The sequence below is a fragment of the Callospermophilus lateralis genome, chromosome 8, assembly GCF_048772815.1.
Source record: "Callospermophilus lateralis isolate mCalLat2 chromosome 8, mCalLat2.hap1, whole genome shotgun sequence".
Lineage (NCBI taxonomy): Eukaryota > Metazoa > Chordata > Mammalia > Rodentia > Sciuridae > Callospermophilus > Callospermophilus lateralis.
In genome coordinates, this window is record NC_135312.1 from 51188145 (window position 1) to 51205165 (window position 17021).

Here is a 17021-nt window from a genome sequence, read left to right on the forward strand (position 1 = left end):
TAATGTTGTGAAACATGCAGATTCAGAGAAATTTTGCTAGCATTTCATGTAAATTTTCATGCAGGGATATGAAATTATTGCATTTCAAGAGTAACTTCTCCTGTTGCATGGTTTACTAATTTATAGTGAATATTTTCTCTTCTTTTCAGAGAAATGTTCCCTCCTATACCCCCTTAAGGGAGACAGCATTAGAATTAATAACACTAAAGAATAATTTGAAATATGATATTTAGCTTTATGCTTCTGTTTATCTTTTAAAATTTTATTGGTGCATAATAATTATCCATAATAATGGAATCTATTGTGACTTAGTCATATATACATGTAACATTTTGGGGGCAATTTCATTCACTAGTACCTTATCTTTCCCTCCCCTCCTCCCTCTCACTTCCTCTATGCCACTGGTCCCCCTTCTCTTTTTATGAACTCCCTTTTTTCACTATTTTTCTCTCTAGTGTCCACATATGAGAGAAACATACAACCTTTGAAACTCTGAGTTGCTCTTATTTTTATTAGAATAATTCTATAAACATGGGTATTCATGTCTTGCTAAATAGTATGCTAATTTCAGTTATTTTACATAAATACTCAAGAGTGGTATAGCTAAGTCATATGAGGAACCATCTTTTGAGGAACCTATATACTGATTTTCATGGTAATTGTGTTCATTTCCCCCATATCCTTTCCAGCATAATTTTTAGTAATATTTTTGATGATTACCATTGTAACTGAAATGAGAAAATCTTAGAGTAGTTTTGATTTGCATTTCTCTACTTGCTAAAGATGTTGAGCAATAAAAATATATTCGTTGGCCTATTTATTATTTTGAGAACAGTCTGTTTAGTTCATTTTAATGTTTTTAATTGAGTTATTTCTTTTATTGTTGTTAAGATTTTAGAGTTCTATATATATTCTGAATATTAATCCTCTGTCAGAGAGTAGCTGGCAAAGATTTTTTTCCCATTCTATAGCTCAGTCTTCATGCTCTTATTTTCTGTGCTGTGCAAAAACTTTTTAATTTGATGCAATCCCATTTATTAATTCTTAATATTCTTTTCTAAGCTTTAGGAATCCTATTAGGGGAAATCATTGCCTGTTACTTTATGTTGGAGTGTTGACCCTTTTTTTCTTGTAGCAGTTGAAATTTCTTGTCTAATTCCCTGTACTTTGATACATTTTGAGTTGACTTTCTGCAAGGTGAGAGGAAGGAATTTAGTCTCATTTTTCTATATATGAATATCCAATTGTCCCAGCACCTTTTGTTAAACAGGTTGTCTTTTCTCCAACGTACGATTTTGGTACCTTAGTCAAGCATTTGATTACTGTACCTGTGTGGGTTTGTCTCTGTGTCTTGTATTCTATTCTATTAGTCTGCTTGTCTGTTTTTATGCCAGTACCATGCAATTTTTGTTACTATATCACTATAGTACAATTTATGATCAGGTATTATAATGCCTCTAGAATTGTTTTTTTTTTGGCTTAGAATTTTTTGATGTTTTGGGTCTTTTATTCTTCCATATTAATCTTAGGATTGTTTTTTCTAAGGATTATTTTTTCTTAGGATTTTTTTCTGTGGTATAATTGGTATTTTGATAGGGATTGTATTGACTCTGTAGATTGTTTTTTGTAATATGGCCACTTTAACAATATTAATTTTGTCTATTCATGAACATGGGAGGTCTTTCCAACTTCTAGTGGCTTCAGTTTCTTTTTTCCTTCTATCCCTACTTTCTTTATATTTTTAATAAGAATGGTAGACTAAAATATACCAACCATATAGGATTGCAACAAATCCTATATAGTTGAAATGCATATAGGCTGCATTTTTCCAAAGGCTTTCTGTGAGATTATTATGATTTTTGACCATAATTACATTTATGTGGTGAATTATACTTACTGATTTGATTTAGATATGTTGTATATGTTGAAGCATCCTTGAACTTCTGGGAAAAAACTATTTGATCATGATGTACAATCTTTTTAATGTGTTGTTACTCCAATAAGCATACAAGAGTGGTTCTCACCATAGTACTATAAATACAGTGTTTTATTATTTTCATTGCAGAGGTGTTTCACCTCCTTGGTTAGAATATTACTAGGTATTCTACTTTTTTGAAGCTATTGTGGATGAATTTATTTTTTCTGATTTCCTTTTTCAGTATATTTTTCATTAGTATAAAGAAAAGCTTTGATTTTATATGCTGATTTTGTATCCTGCTACTTTGCTTAGTTTACTTATTAGCTCTATAAGTCTTCTCATGGAATTTTATGGATCCTCTAAGTAGAGGATCATATCACCTGCAAACAGTAATAATTTGACCTCTTCCTTTTTATCCCTTTTATTTCCTTCTCTTGCATAACTGCTTAGGATAAAATTTCAAGTACTATATTGATGGGAGTGGTGAGAGTGGACATCATTGTCTTGTTCCTGATTTTAGAGAAACTGCTCTCATTTTTTTTCCCATCGAGTATGATGTTGACTTTGGGTTTGTTGTATATAAACTTTATGAGGTTGAGGTAAGTTTCCAGTACCTAGCTTATTTCCTTTTATTCCAGGGTATATTAGCAATAGGCACTAGTGCCAATTTAATTATCTAGTTGGTTTCTCAATTATTCATGAGACTAGAAATAGTATTTTATTCATATTGAATCTGTAAAGCCCAAGAAAGCACAGGACAGTTTATTGCATGAGTGATTAATATATTTTTTTAAAAATTGAATTCCATTAGCTTTACTATAAGATTATTAAGGCAATATTCTGGGTATTATTTCCTGTTGGGTTTTCATGACATAGCTAAATTGGGACACATAACAGGTGGCAAATAATTACAGAAAATTTAGTGCTAACTGGGGTTTGGTGTGTTTATTGGTGATAAAAGATAAGGGATACCTCCCTCTTTGCTTTCCTTTTTTTCCAGGAACCTCTTTCTCACAGAGGGTAAATTCCTAGAGGTATGACTTTTTTTCCCATTCAAATATCGAACTTTTTTGGATGTAGACTCCTGACCATTTGAACTTTCTATTTCAATTTTCTGTTCTTAAGCTATGAAATTTGATTTCTATACGTTCCAGGATAGTGAAGAAAAGAAGTGAGAATGGTTGAGTGAAAATTTTTTTTCACATGCATATACATGTGAAATATACATGTATATTTTGTGTGTGTTAAGGAATGTTGCAAACTTCAGAACCTTAGTGTCTATCTATTATTACCACGTGGGAATGGGGGTTCAGTGTTTTCCCAGATTGTGATTTTTTTTTCACATAATTTGAAATTTGTTTTTAGGTAAAATTTTCTAACTTTAACATTTAGTTAATTTTAGGAATCTATGTGCAAACCAAAATTATAACTGTAAGCTAAATTTGGCCTACTGGTTACTAGTTTGCTAATACAGGACAGATAATCTATACATGGCTGGTTTATCTTGCCTATTCTTTTTAATTTTTATTTTTAAACAAAATCCCAATTTTAGATTTGATATTGGACTCTGTCCCCTCAAATAAATGAGCCAAACTATTTAACCTTCATTTAATGTCATAATCAGATGGGATTTTTGCTTGTGGTTTAATAAATCTAGCAGATCTTAAATCCTTTTTATTTTTTTTTGCATTTGAAGTGCTGGTGGTTTTAATACACCAAATCAAATTTATTTTGATCTTTTAACTATGCATCAAACAAAAGCATTCTGTTGTGTATGAGATGGACAAAAGTCTATGCCTCTCAGGCTATTGAACATACCTTACTTGGACAACGTGAGACTTGATGTACTGTCTTCTCAGTTTGGATTCATTAAATGTTTCATTTATCTGTTAAAAAGTAAAATGGATGATTATTATGTTTTCTTTTTAAGTTATCATTTTAGTAAACTTCAACTATAACAAAAGCAAACAGAATAGTGTAATAAAATATGTATCCATAATTCAGCTTGACCATTTATTAACTTATGGCCAAATCTGTTTCATTTTACTTCTCAATACCTCACAGGAATTAAAAATTTCTTAGTATTATCACCTATTCAATGTCCAAATTTTCCCAGATTATCGGGCATGATAGGACAGAATATTCATTTTGAAGAGGTAAATTTAAAGGACCCAATTGACATTGTTTGCTTTTTACATGCAGACTTTGATTTAATATTAATGCAATGAGACTTAGTAGAAATATTCCCAGGGGGCATATTTCTAATTTTTTGTTTCTGCAAGGGAAGAGCCCTATCATACCTGGACTGCAATATATTTTTCCTTCTTTTTCAATTGCATTATACTGACAGGTTTAAAAAATGTGATGTAGTAGAAATCTCTTAGAGAAGATTTATAAAATAAGAATCATTTTCTTAACTTTTCTCCTCCCCTCTCTCCAACCTCATGAATGACTTCCTATAGTAGGAACTTCACACATCACCATACAATTTCACTCATACTTTGGCAAATACGTGCCTCATACAAAGCAACTTGTTGGATTTCACAAAAGATTTAATGTATATTTTTCCTTCTCCAAAGCAATTAAAATGTGTTCGTTTATTAAAAGAAAAAAAAAACTCGTGAAGGTAAATCTATGAATGGGGTAGATAGAGTCATGTTTTCTTGGTGACTCAGTGGAAGAAAGATAGTAAGCATGCCAATAAATAAATTTATGATTATGGCAGTTTGAGATGGTATTAAGTGGTATGAATAATGTAAAATAATGAGATGAAGTGACTCAGGAACAGTATTTGAATGATCAAATAAGGCCTTTTGGAAGAAGTGACATCTCAGTGAAAACTGAAAGATGGAAAGCTGATAATCAAGGGGAAAAGAGTTTAGTTTTCCAGATGGAGTGAACAGCAGTGTGAAGATCCTAGGTAACAATGATATTGGTGTATTTGAGGGATAGAAAGAAAGTTGTTGTGACTCAAGTCAAGTGAGTAAGCGATAAAGTGTTTTAAGAGTTTGGATGTTATTTCAAAATACACTGAATGCAGGAATCCTGGAAAGTGAGCAAGTAAATTAAATTATATTTTTTCCATTCCCAATTATGATATATATTTTTCCTGGGGCCAAGTAGAATTTAGATTTATGTGAGTCAAGGAAGTAGGGAGTTGGTAAAGAATTTTTTCTCCCATATGCCAGGTAAGAATCCAGAGAACAGTCTGAGAGCCTTATGTAAAGAACAAACCACCACAGTCTCTTGGAGTAACCAGGCTAGGGGATGTTTGTGAACACCTAGGAATAAAGCTGACACTGGGCTTCTTTGAGGCTATGGAAAGGCCCATAGTAGTCAATATGTGATTGAAAGGGGAGGGTAAACCTTCCTTGCACTTGAGGTGAGTTTTATATAGTAGGCAGAAAATGAGGATCCAGGAAACTTCCTTTGGTATGGACAGATAGAGTGCATGTTGTGCAAACCTCAGCCAGTTAGGATTTAAACACTTCTCACTTTCCATCTTATGGGGCTACCTCAATAACAAGAATCTGGCCCCAATAAGCCAGCAAGGAAATATGATAATGCAAATAAAGGAGCCCAGCAGATAGAGAGGACATAAAATGGATTAGGTGCTAATCAAATCACAACTGCTTCAGGAAACAGGTAGCAACCTGAACAATAATGGCAAAAAGCCCACATAAGAATACTCAGGTACAGAATGAAAAGAAAAAAGCAAAAAACCAAAAAACTATATGATACAAAAACCCCAAATTTTCAAGATTAAAAATTCAGTCAGTCTATTTAAAATAATGACTATTTTTCCTGAGATTTGAATTTGTGGTTTGGAAGATTAAATGGAATAAGTATCTAAAAATATCTCAAATAATAATAAATGATATTCATAACTAATATTACACATTTATCAAAAAGTATAATACAAACTGTTGTGGGTGAAGATGGAGGAAGAATACTCAAATTTACTAATGTTAAAAATGTGAGTTATTTCATCCTTGGAAAATATTTGGAAAATAACCTGGAAGCATTTCATAAAATTAAAATCTTCATTTGATTTAGAAATCTTAGTAGAAAATTGTCAAATGTAAAAAAAAAAATGAGAATGTAAATAGATTTTTTTTCAATGCTGATTGTATTAGTCAAAACCTTGAAACAAAAGTGAGAACATATAAAAACACTATTCTATATTCATTTTAGCGAATATTTTGGGATCATTGAAAAGAATACATTAAATCAGCATATCTTCAGGGCCGAGCAGTTGAAATGTTCAACATCTCTAGCAATTAAAGAAATGCAAATTAAAAATACACTGAGTATTTCACTTCATTCAGAATGGCAATTGTCAAGAATAAAGTAACAATAAATGCTGATGAGGATGTGGGGAAAAAGACACATTCATACAGTGCTGGTGGGACTGCAAATTGGTGCAATCACTCTGGAAAGCAGTATGGAGATTCCTCAGAAAGCTTGGAATGGAACCACCATTTGACCCAGCTGTCCCACTCTTCAGTATATATCCAAGGAGTTAAAGTCAGCATACTACAGCGATGCAGCCACATCAATGTTTATAGAAGCTCAATTCACATTAGCTAAGCTATGGAACCAACCTAGGTGTCCCTTCAACAGATTAATGGATAAAAAAAAAATGTAGTATGTATATATACACAATGAAATATTACTCAGCTGTAAGAAATGACTTTATGACTTTTGACAGTAAATGGATGGATCTGGAGAATATAGGCTGTGAAATAAGTCAATTCCCCCCACCAAAAGAAAAAAAAGGTCAAATGTTTTCTCTGATATGCAGATGCTAATACACAACAAGGGTGGGGGGAAGGGAAGAATAGAAGTTCAGAGGATTTGACAAAGGGGAATAAAGGGGGTTGGGGATGGGAATAGGAAAAAATAGTAGAATGAATCAGACATAACTTTCCTGTGTTCATATATGAATACACAGCCAGTGTAACTCCACATCATGTACAACCAGAAGAATGGGATCCTAGTTAGAATAAGTTATGTTCCATGTATGTATGATATGTCAAAACACACCCTATCTACCGTCATGTATATCTTAAGAAGAACAAAAAAAATTTTTTTTTAAAGAATACATTAGACCTTTACATTGAGTTGGAGGAATTTCTATGAGGTTTTACTGAGAAAAGTAAATTTTTTATAAGACTTTGTATAATTAACCCATTATGGTAAAATACTGACAAACATCCATCCTTATCTTTTGTTTTTCTACATAAGCTAATATAACCAAAGATGAAAATATAGGAAGATATACATTATATTGTTAATATGGGTTATTTGGAGGTGGAGTTTTAGGATACGTGTAGAGGAAGAGAAAGGAATGGGAAAAGGCCAGAGAAAAATTCTGCACTGCAAAAAAACCCATTTTATATGCTTTGATCATTTTATCCTCTTATATAAATCTTATATTTCTCCTTTCTTCTCATGTTTTTATCTTTATATAAATTCAAACAAGACTGAAAGATTTTGGAAAACTTTTAAGCTGGTCAATGATGTTATTTGATTTTAATTTTGAAAAGATCACCTTTGCTACTGTGTGGAAAAGAGATTTGGGAAAATTAGGGTAAAAACAAAGGAAATAGGAAGCAAATGTTACTGAAAGGGAACACAGCTTCAAGAGAAATGTTTTTAAAGATGATAGTTTGTGAGATGATACTATCTCTGAAGAAAAGATCATGAAATAACATACTGCATTCTTAGAAAGCAATTATTCTTTTATTTCTGTGGGAAAGGGAGAATCTGATAAAAAAATGAAATAATACAGTTAATTATAAGCTCATAGTAATTCCAGTGTTAGCTTATCTAGGTCCCAGAAATCATTCTGATGATTCCCTTAAATCTGCTTTTTCCTCTCCAAGAAATTCATCATTTTTCTTTTGTTTCACATACTTAATGCCTCTCTTCTTGTCCCCCTCCCCCCATTGCCCATCTGCCTTTTCTTTTCTTTTCTTTTGTTTGTGGTACTAGGGATTGAAACCAGTGAACCCAGGGACTCACACATCTCTAGGCAGACCCTGGACCTCTGAGCTATATCCCAAGCCCTTCTCTTTTTCAAATACCATTTGGATATGTTCAACATTGACTGGGGTCTGTTTTTGAGGAGGATTAGGAATTAGGAAAATAAGGTACAGAGAGCATACTTATAGCTATAAAGACAAGACAGAATTAGATTGTTTCTTTAGGTGTTCAGAGATAGAAAGCAACATTTTGAATTTGAATTGATTGAATTAACATCCTAGAATTGAAAATAATGGATTCATAGAATTTTAAATCTATAAAGAATTTTAAAATACTTTATCCAGTTATATTCTTCAAATTTATAAACAGAGCTGTGTCCATGCTAACTACTTATGTTATATAGTGATTGTGCCAAATATATAAGTGATATTACTCTCTATATTTTTTGATTACCAGCCAAATTGCCTTAATACTTTTACTGAATTTTTGTTTGGTGGCACACACCCATAATCTCAGAGGCTGAGGAGGAAGAGGCAGGAGGATCACAAGTTCAAGGCCAGCCTCAGCCATTTAGCAAGGTTCTAAGCAACTCAGTGAGATCCTCTCTCAAAATAAAAAATAGAAAGAGTTGGGAGTGCAGATTATTGATAAAAGTTCCAATAAATAAATGTATAAAAGAAAGAAAGAGCCAGACGCAATGGCATATGCATATAATCCCATTGGCTCAGGTGACTGAGGCAGGAGAATTTTAGAGTTCAAAGCCAGCCTTATCAAAAGTGAGGTGCTAAGTAACTCAGTGAGATCCTGTCTCTAAATAAAATACAAAATAGGGTTGGGATGTGGCTCAGTGATCAAGAGCCCCTGAGTTTAATCCCGTGTACTCCCCAGAAAATAAAATAAAATAAAATAAAGAATAAAAGGAAGAAAGAGAGAACATCTTTATTATCAACTAAACCAACTAAAGAACTATAATTAATTTATAGATTAATTTGGACAAGATTGATGTAGTTAAAATAATGAATCTTCCCTTTCAGGAACATATTTTTCTCCTCATTTATTTTTTATGTTGTTTGTAATGGTTTTATAGGTTTATTCTTATAAGTTTTGAGCATTTTGTGATTTTTTTTGTATTTTATAACTTTGTGCCTACTAAATAATATTTAAAATAAAAACATTTGTGTTTTGTTATTTTTGGGGTGATTAATCTTAAGAAAGCTACCACTTTTTATGTATTGGGCTTATAGTTGGCCATCATACAAAACTCTGCTATGTGTCCATTGAGTTTATTGAGTATTATTGAGTAACATTGTAAATAATGACATTTTCCCCATAATTCTTTTTCACATTAACATATTTTATAGTTTTCTTTTTCTTATTGCATTGGTATGACTTCTAGTAGAATGTTTTATTCATTCTTTAATTTATAGTATGTCATTTTCTATTGAAATAATAAAGCCCATTAATTAATTAGTTACCCAAATCTGGCTTTCTTTTATAATTTTTACTGTCTCTGATTTTGGGTTCATCCCAAACTTCTGTTGGGAAAATTCACTTTTTTTGTGGGCCCATATTTTACATTTTTTTTTTTTTTTTTTTGGTACTGGGGATAGAATCCAGAGGCACTTAACCACTAAGCCACATCACCAGCCCTTTCTTTTTTATTTTATTTATAAACAGGATCTCACTGAGTTGTTTAGGGCCTCACTAAGTTGCTGAGGCTGGCTTTAAACTTAAACTTAAACTTTAAACTGCCTCAACCTCCTGAGCCCCTGTGATTACAGGTGTGTGCCACCATGCCCGGCCATATTTTCCTTCATGAGGCTATGAATTTGTTAGCAAATGTGCTACTGAGATTTTTTAAAAATATTTTTTAGTTGTTGATAGACCTTTATTTTTATTTATTTATATGTTGTGCTGAGAATCGAACCCAGTGCCTCACACATGCCAGGCAAGTGCTCTACTGTTGAGCGACAACCCCAGCTCCTATTGAGATCTTATTATTCCAGAACTGCTCACTTATTTAGTTTACTGACAACAACATTTCTGTCATTGTAAGGCACATTACAGTATAGTTTGGTTTTCTTTTTGATTTTCTTCTGTCAGTGAGATTAGAAGAGAGAATAAGGGCAAAATGCTTGTTGGCAAATAACAATCTTACCTCAAAGTTGGGCTACAACCATTTTAGAAGAATAATTAATAAAATTTGGTAATAGATTAGATACCCAGGGAGAAGGATAAGACAAACTTGATTTTAAAATATAATGACAGGATGAAAGGAAAAACTGGAATGCCATGAACTGAAATTAGGGAAAGAGACTAGACTGCTGACCAAATAGATGACTGTTAAATGTTACTCTTACTTTTAAAAACAGACTTCAGTATGAATTCAGACCATATTATATAATAATTTTTCAATAAAGGTGTGAATAGATGGGTAATATAAAACCATTTTTTTAAATATGGCACTGCCTCTAAACCAAAATACAGCTGAACTTGTAATGCTTTAGTTAGTTATTATCTTCTTCAAATATTATGTTCTGTTTTAATGTCTTTATTCATCCATTTCTACATTGTATTCATCTTCTCAAATCTTACAATAGCTCAAATGATCACATATACCTTAAATAATGCCAAGACTTTAACTTTATGCTGGGGTTGTTCAAAGACATTGTAAGGTGGAGTTATGGAAATTTTCCCAGATTACTCATGTAATTCCTGTTTTTAAGAAGCTTAATTTCTTTTCAGACCCTTTAATAACAAGTATCAGGATCCCATTAGGATTATTGGACAAAGCCTTGAGCAGGAAGTTCAGAACTATTTTTTCCCCCAGAAATGAGGAATAACAAGATGTGAAATTCAAATGACACCCATATCACAACTCAAAATCTTGCTCTTTAATACCATATAGATCTAATATTTTCTTCATGTCACTCTGCCCTCTTCTTGTCCTTCCCCATAAAGTAAAATGATAAAATGCCATCTACGCCACTGCTACACAAATGTGTAGAAGGAAGCTCTAGATTATGATGATGGAAAGATTCTGAAGATAATGATCCCAAGAATGGGCCAACAAACTGAAAAATCATTATCATTTATGATATTAATATTACTTATGGGTGAGAAATGGATCATTATAATACTTTTGAAAGATATCAGGCCTAAAATACCAGTCATTACATGTTTTTAATAAACAGAAGAACTTGATAAAAGCCCAAATATGTAGTTATATTAAGAAAGTACTGTTAAAATACAAGAGATTGGGGCTGGGGTTGTGGCTCAGTGGTAGAGCAGTCGCCTAGCATGTGTAAGGCCCTGGGTTCAATCCTTAGCACTACATAAAAATAAATAAAATAAAGATGATATTGTGTTGAACTAAAAAATAAATACTTAAAAAATAAACACATAAAATAAAGGTATTGTGTCCAACTATAACTAAAAAATTAATAAAAATACAAGAGATTGTACTTTGAAAATTTCATAATAAAGTACAAGGTCTAAAGATAAAAAAAATACCACTTAAGAGAGGAGGAAAGTGACTTTAGAAAGTAATTGTATCCCTCCTTTTAAAGAATTTCTAACCTCCTAAACTCCCAATTTTAATGCAATAACAGTATACTACTGTTTAAGATATTATTTTATGAGAAGGAAATCCAGGAAAATAGAGGGAAGATCAATGGAGTAGATGAAAGGGATTGAGGGGGAAGAAAGAGGGTCAAAGAAAGAAAGGAATGAAATTGGATCAATTATGGAATGAAAATTATGGAATGTGGAATGAAATTGATCAATTATGCTATGTACATATATGAATATACCACAGTGAATTTCACCTTTATGTATATTTATAAAGCATCAATTAAAATAAAATAATAAGTAAAAAGAAATAAAACCAGTAGAGTAGATGAAGGAGAATGGGGGAAGAAGGAAGGAATGGAAAAGAAAAAGTATTTTAGACTGAAACGGAGCAAATTGTATTCTATTCATGTATGATTATATCAAAATGAACCCCATTATTATATAAAACTATAATTTGCTAATAGAAATATTTTAAAAGCTATTCTTATAATTGTTTTATATAAAAATTCAGATCTTTAAAATTTCCCCTTTTAATTGAGCTCATAAATGTATAGAAAAACTTTTATGGTGGTGATGTTATATTGTTAAATTATACTGTGAAGTGTATAATAAACAAGATGATGTATTGTAATCAAGGCAGAGTAATACTACCTCTACATGACAAATGATTCAAAAATGGATATAAAGGAAATATTACATTTGTAGTTTTGTATTCCCAGTTATGAAGTGAAAATGGTGTATGGTTTCTTCCATTACTTTATAGTGATTCCCTGTGTATTCAGATATCCTGAGCATTTAAGATTTATTACTTCTATCCTTTTTTCCAGTTGTAGAAAAGAACACAATTATATCAGTAATTTTTTATAAATTGTCTTATATCACTTCAAATAAGAATAATAGCTCTCTAACATTGGTTGTACTTTTTATTAAAGTTTGGAACTTCTTAATTCCTTTAATGCTAAAAACTTAGCTGATAATAATTTTCTCTTAATTTTTTAGTTAAATATTTTATTTTAAAATTGTCAGTATAGTAGTTTTTTAAATTAAGACCATCTTGGAATTCATAGTAGTTTTCTGATATATTTTGAGTGGTATGAAACTGAATGAACACTAAGATAATCTTCACTCAAACTGAGATACTACTAACCTATATTAAATGGAAAAGGAGATCTGACAATTACCATTGTTTTTATTGCATCTCATTAATAATCTGTCATTTGATAGGGTATTCTAAAGAAAGTTATATGTATAAAATGTGTATAAAAGTACATATGCCCCAGCAGGTTCATGTTAGCTTAGTGGAAAATGTTGATATGTAAGCTTGTTGGTTTGGACAACTCATATAGGTTATCTTAGGTTACTTACACGTATCAGGTTCTTTTAAGAATCTATAATACAATGCCTTTATATGTGCAAGCTGTACTGAATCTTATTAACATTTTAGAATATTTGGCAATGGGAACTTTATTTAATCTGAAGTCTATTAAGATTTTATAAGATTTATATGCTCTTTAATTATAGGACAAAAAGTCATAGATTGGAAGCCCACTAGCAGTATGACTTTGGACAAATTAATCTCTTAATGTCTCCATTTGTTCATACAAAAATTGAAATGTTATGAGGAATAGGAGTACATAATATGATTAGACTATACTAAAATTAGTTAATGTAATTATTATTGTTAATAATAATTGTTCAATTCCTAATTTTTAGAACTTATTTTTACTTTAATTGGACATTATATTGCTAGAGAGTTACAAAAATAAGAGGACAATTGAGATTTCTTGAGTTGTTCATTAAAAAAAAATCACATATTTTAAATTTTAAAATATTTCCTATCAAGGCCATTCTCTGTAGTTAAAAAACTATCATTCATAGCAAAGTAACATCTCTCCTGATCCAATTTATTTCCCCAATTTATTTTATTTCAGTAAAAATCATCACAAGTGTTATATAATGAAAATCAGAAAAAGAAAAATAGCCTATTGGTATTATAATAATGACTAAATGGTTTGTCTAATGATTCATAGCTCCATTTTGTATGTGTTATTATCACCAGTATTGTACTTACAAATATGCTGCATATAGTAATAACTATAATACATAAAGCATCATTGTACTCAATGAAAACAGGAAGACATGTAAAAGCAAGCATTCTGACATATGTAAATGAAAAAAGTATGAGAAATACCTGGTAAGCGTTCAAACAGGTGAGTTAGAAACTAGGAATGAGAGTTTTTAAAGGAGCCTGAAGCAAGATGTCAAGATGTGGTTGACTGACTAGAACAATGTAATAATTAGTCAGACTGATATTTTTAATTTATTATTTAAATATTATTTTAATTCAGATATTCACTTGCAGAACGAACATAGACTAATTGACTTGAATAAATTTGTGTGAATTTATCACTGAATGATTTTCTTCGTGTGAGTATCTTTGGAACTGTTTTAAAGTTATATATTAAATTTGTTATATTCTTAGAGTTTATTAACAACATTAATGATACTCTCATTTTAACAAATTATTTTTAGACTTTCTTCTTCTTCTTCTTCTTCAGGCTTACAGAATGATAGAACTTCTGCTTGGATTGTGGTATATTTCATCTTATGTAATGCTTAAAACAACCCTACTATATAGGTATTTGTGGTCTCATTTTTGGTAGAAGGAACTGAGGTATATGGAAATTTGTTTGAGTTTATACAGCTAGTAAAAGTTCAAGTTTAGAATTGAACAAGGACCTCGAATCCAAAGATATATCTTAAGCATTGTATTATATTTCTTTTTTTATTATTTTATTTTTATCATAAAGCTAAGCTAAAGATGGGGTTTTCTGTTTCCATTTACTATCAACTAACCCTTAGTATAATGGTAAAAGCACGTAGGACTTTCAGAAACTCTGAACTTATTAGAAACCAGGAGATATTGGAATGTTATGGAAAGATGACACCGTTAGAGAAAGGTCTGAAGATGGCCTATAGGAATCTGCCTTGGGAAATAGGAGATAAAAGAGTCCAACAGTGTTCTTGATAGGATTTTGTTTGATAGAATCACTTGAGTTAATTAGAGTGGTATCTGTGTTAACAGATGCTATGACCAACGCACAGTTAAGACTCTCCACTAAGTTTTCAGTCAGGTAAACTTTAATTATGACAAAGCATATTCTCAATCATTTTATAGTTGTCACTCAACACCATGGGGCTGCAAGATGATCTTTTATTTGGGGCCATGTCCTCTCTCAGATTGCTATTCTTCTTTCTCAAAGGACTATTTAGTTTCAGGAGCAGAAACAGCAGCCTTAGTCATGTATCTTGGAGGTGGGATTTATGTTTATTCATTTAATTTATTAATTATTTTGAAATATTAATTGACTACTTAGGTGTCAGGCATTTCTTAGGTGTTCTTGAAGTTTGTTCCTTTTATATTTTTTCTATCATATACATTTTTATTTTTATTATTATTATTTTTTTCAAATCAAAAGAGAGTTTTATTTACCTGGCCAGGGACTGTCACCCACCATAGATCAAGCTCTGAGGGAGAACAGCAGTTTCCTGGTCCATCAAAGGAGAATAAAAGCACAAAAACCACAACTCAGTAACTTGCTTATTGTCATGTAAGCTAGCCAACCATAGAAATTAAAACATTAATAAGTGGGACCTGTGGGCTCTTGGCAAGACTAGAATTTTCTAGTCAGCAAGCAAGGGATAAATAGAAGCTAAAAAAGCATTAGTTTTGCAGTTCAGTTGACCACAGTCCTAGGTTCAAGCAGATGCTAGATAGTCACATCCTGAACTTGGGCAGGGGTCGGCACGATGAGAATCTACTTTGAAGTCATGTCATATACATTTTCAAATTGACTTTATGAAAGATCTGACTATTGTAATCTAGAACTAAAGTAATGGTTAAAAATTGCTTCCCATTTTGAAGGTGATTGCTAGGATCCTTCTAGGAGCATAACTGTTAAAGAACAATGCGCAGAAAAGAAATGATTTACACTTACCAAAGATACTATCTTTTTATTTAGGTCCATATATTCTTGTGAATAGGGTTTTGCAAATTTGCTGTCATAGTCAATATTGTTGATTTTAAAGCTGATGTGATAGTAGAAAGGTGTCTTTCCTTAGAAGGAGAGAAAAGAAAAAATAGATTCCACATTGAACATTTTGCAACTGCTCTCATTTCAAGAAAATCATGGGAAATAGAATGCCCTGACAAAATTTCAGGTTACTTGACATTTAAATAGTCTTGATGCCCCATCCCCCAATATTTTTGATGACCAATGCCAATGATTGTTAAAATTGCTTTGACAGAAAAATGTTAATTACTATATAACTGTACCCAAAAGTATATTCAAAAATTTTAATGTGCCAGTTTTCAAGTTTGGGCAATCTGGAGACAGATATGTTATTATGGAAAGAAATTACATCAATGTATAGTAATTATCTTAGTTTTTGTGATTGCCACAGATTACATTTAGGAAAACCAGTAAAGTTACAAGGTTTATTGTTTGTGAGATACCTAAGAAATTAAAATGAATAAGGTTGAAAGTGAATGAGGCATCATTTGTAAGTACTCAGCATTAAGTAAGCAGAACAAAGAAATGAAACCTATAATTTTAGAAAGAAAAGCAAAGGAAATAGAATGAGGGATACATTACACTGTTCTATTTGAATACATATAAAATTAGTAGGAAATATATGCTTCTTAATTTTCCAGGTTCCATTGTTTCCCTCCATTCTGTAGACTAAGAGGGTCAAATAAAAGGGAGATGAGGAGTGTGGGGAGAAGGGAGATAATATGAGAGGAAAAGAGGAAAGAAGGGAAGGGAGAAAAATTTAAAAAGAAGAAGGAAAGGATTTTGCAATTTTTTTTGGAGAAAATTTTTCTTGTCAGTGACTGCAGTTAATTATTTGGGATAGACTCCCATGTCCTTTCACAATAATTAAAGATGTGCAAAGTAAAATATGATAATATTTTTGATGGGCTTACGTTGGCAAAGATTACAATAAAAAAATCAGGCACTCTTATGGACTTTACCCATAGGAATGATAATTAAACATATATTTGGTAATATTATTAAAAGCTTGAAAAACATCTTTTCTCATTCAATGATTCCTCTTTTTATAATTTATTTTCAATGTAATGAGTTTTATACAAATCTATGTATAAAATGAATTATTTAAAGTAACATAAAAAATTAGAAATAACCTAAATGCTTAAAGTAAAAAATTAACAATGTATGTTCTGCTTATGATATAGAATATTGTGTAATCATTAAAATCATGTTTAAGAATAATATTTAATGTCTTGAAAATGCACAGAAAGGAAAATAAGGAAGAAGGGAATGTGCCAAAATAGTGAGTGATTCTGACAAGAGAGTAGGATTATCAAGAGTTTGTTTTCTTATTTATGTTTTTCTATATTTTCATACATCTTATTGAATATTATCATTTATTAGAAAATTAATTTCAAAGAATCTTTCTCTGTAATTACTACTTTTCACTACTGTTTTTCTATTCTTTTCTCTCTTAATTTAATTTTTTT

At 31.2% G+C, this 17021-nt stretch overlaps 1 protein-coding gene across 1 annotated transcript in view; it reads right to left on the reverse strand.

Annotated features, from left to right (window-relative positions):
- LOC143406329 (transmembrane protease serine 11C-like) overlaps positions 1-17021 on the reverse strand; it is a 63063-nt gene that overhangs the window by 38912 nt on the left and 7130 nt on the right. The window contains exons 3-4 of the mRNA XM_076865055.2: positions 15478-15596; positions 3737-3804 (exon numbers count right to left, since the gene is read on the reverse strand). Of these exons, the coding sequence (XP_076721170.2) occupies positions 3737-3804; positions 15478-15596 (187 nt within the window). The remainder of the gene's footprint in view (positions 1-3736; positions 3805-15477; positions 15597-17021) is intronic.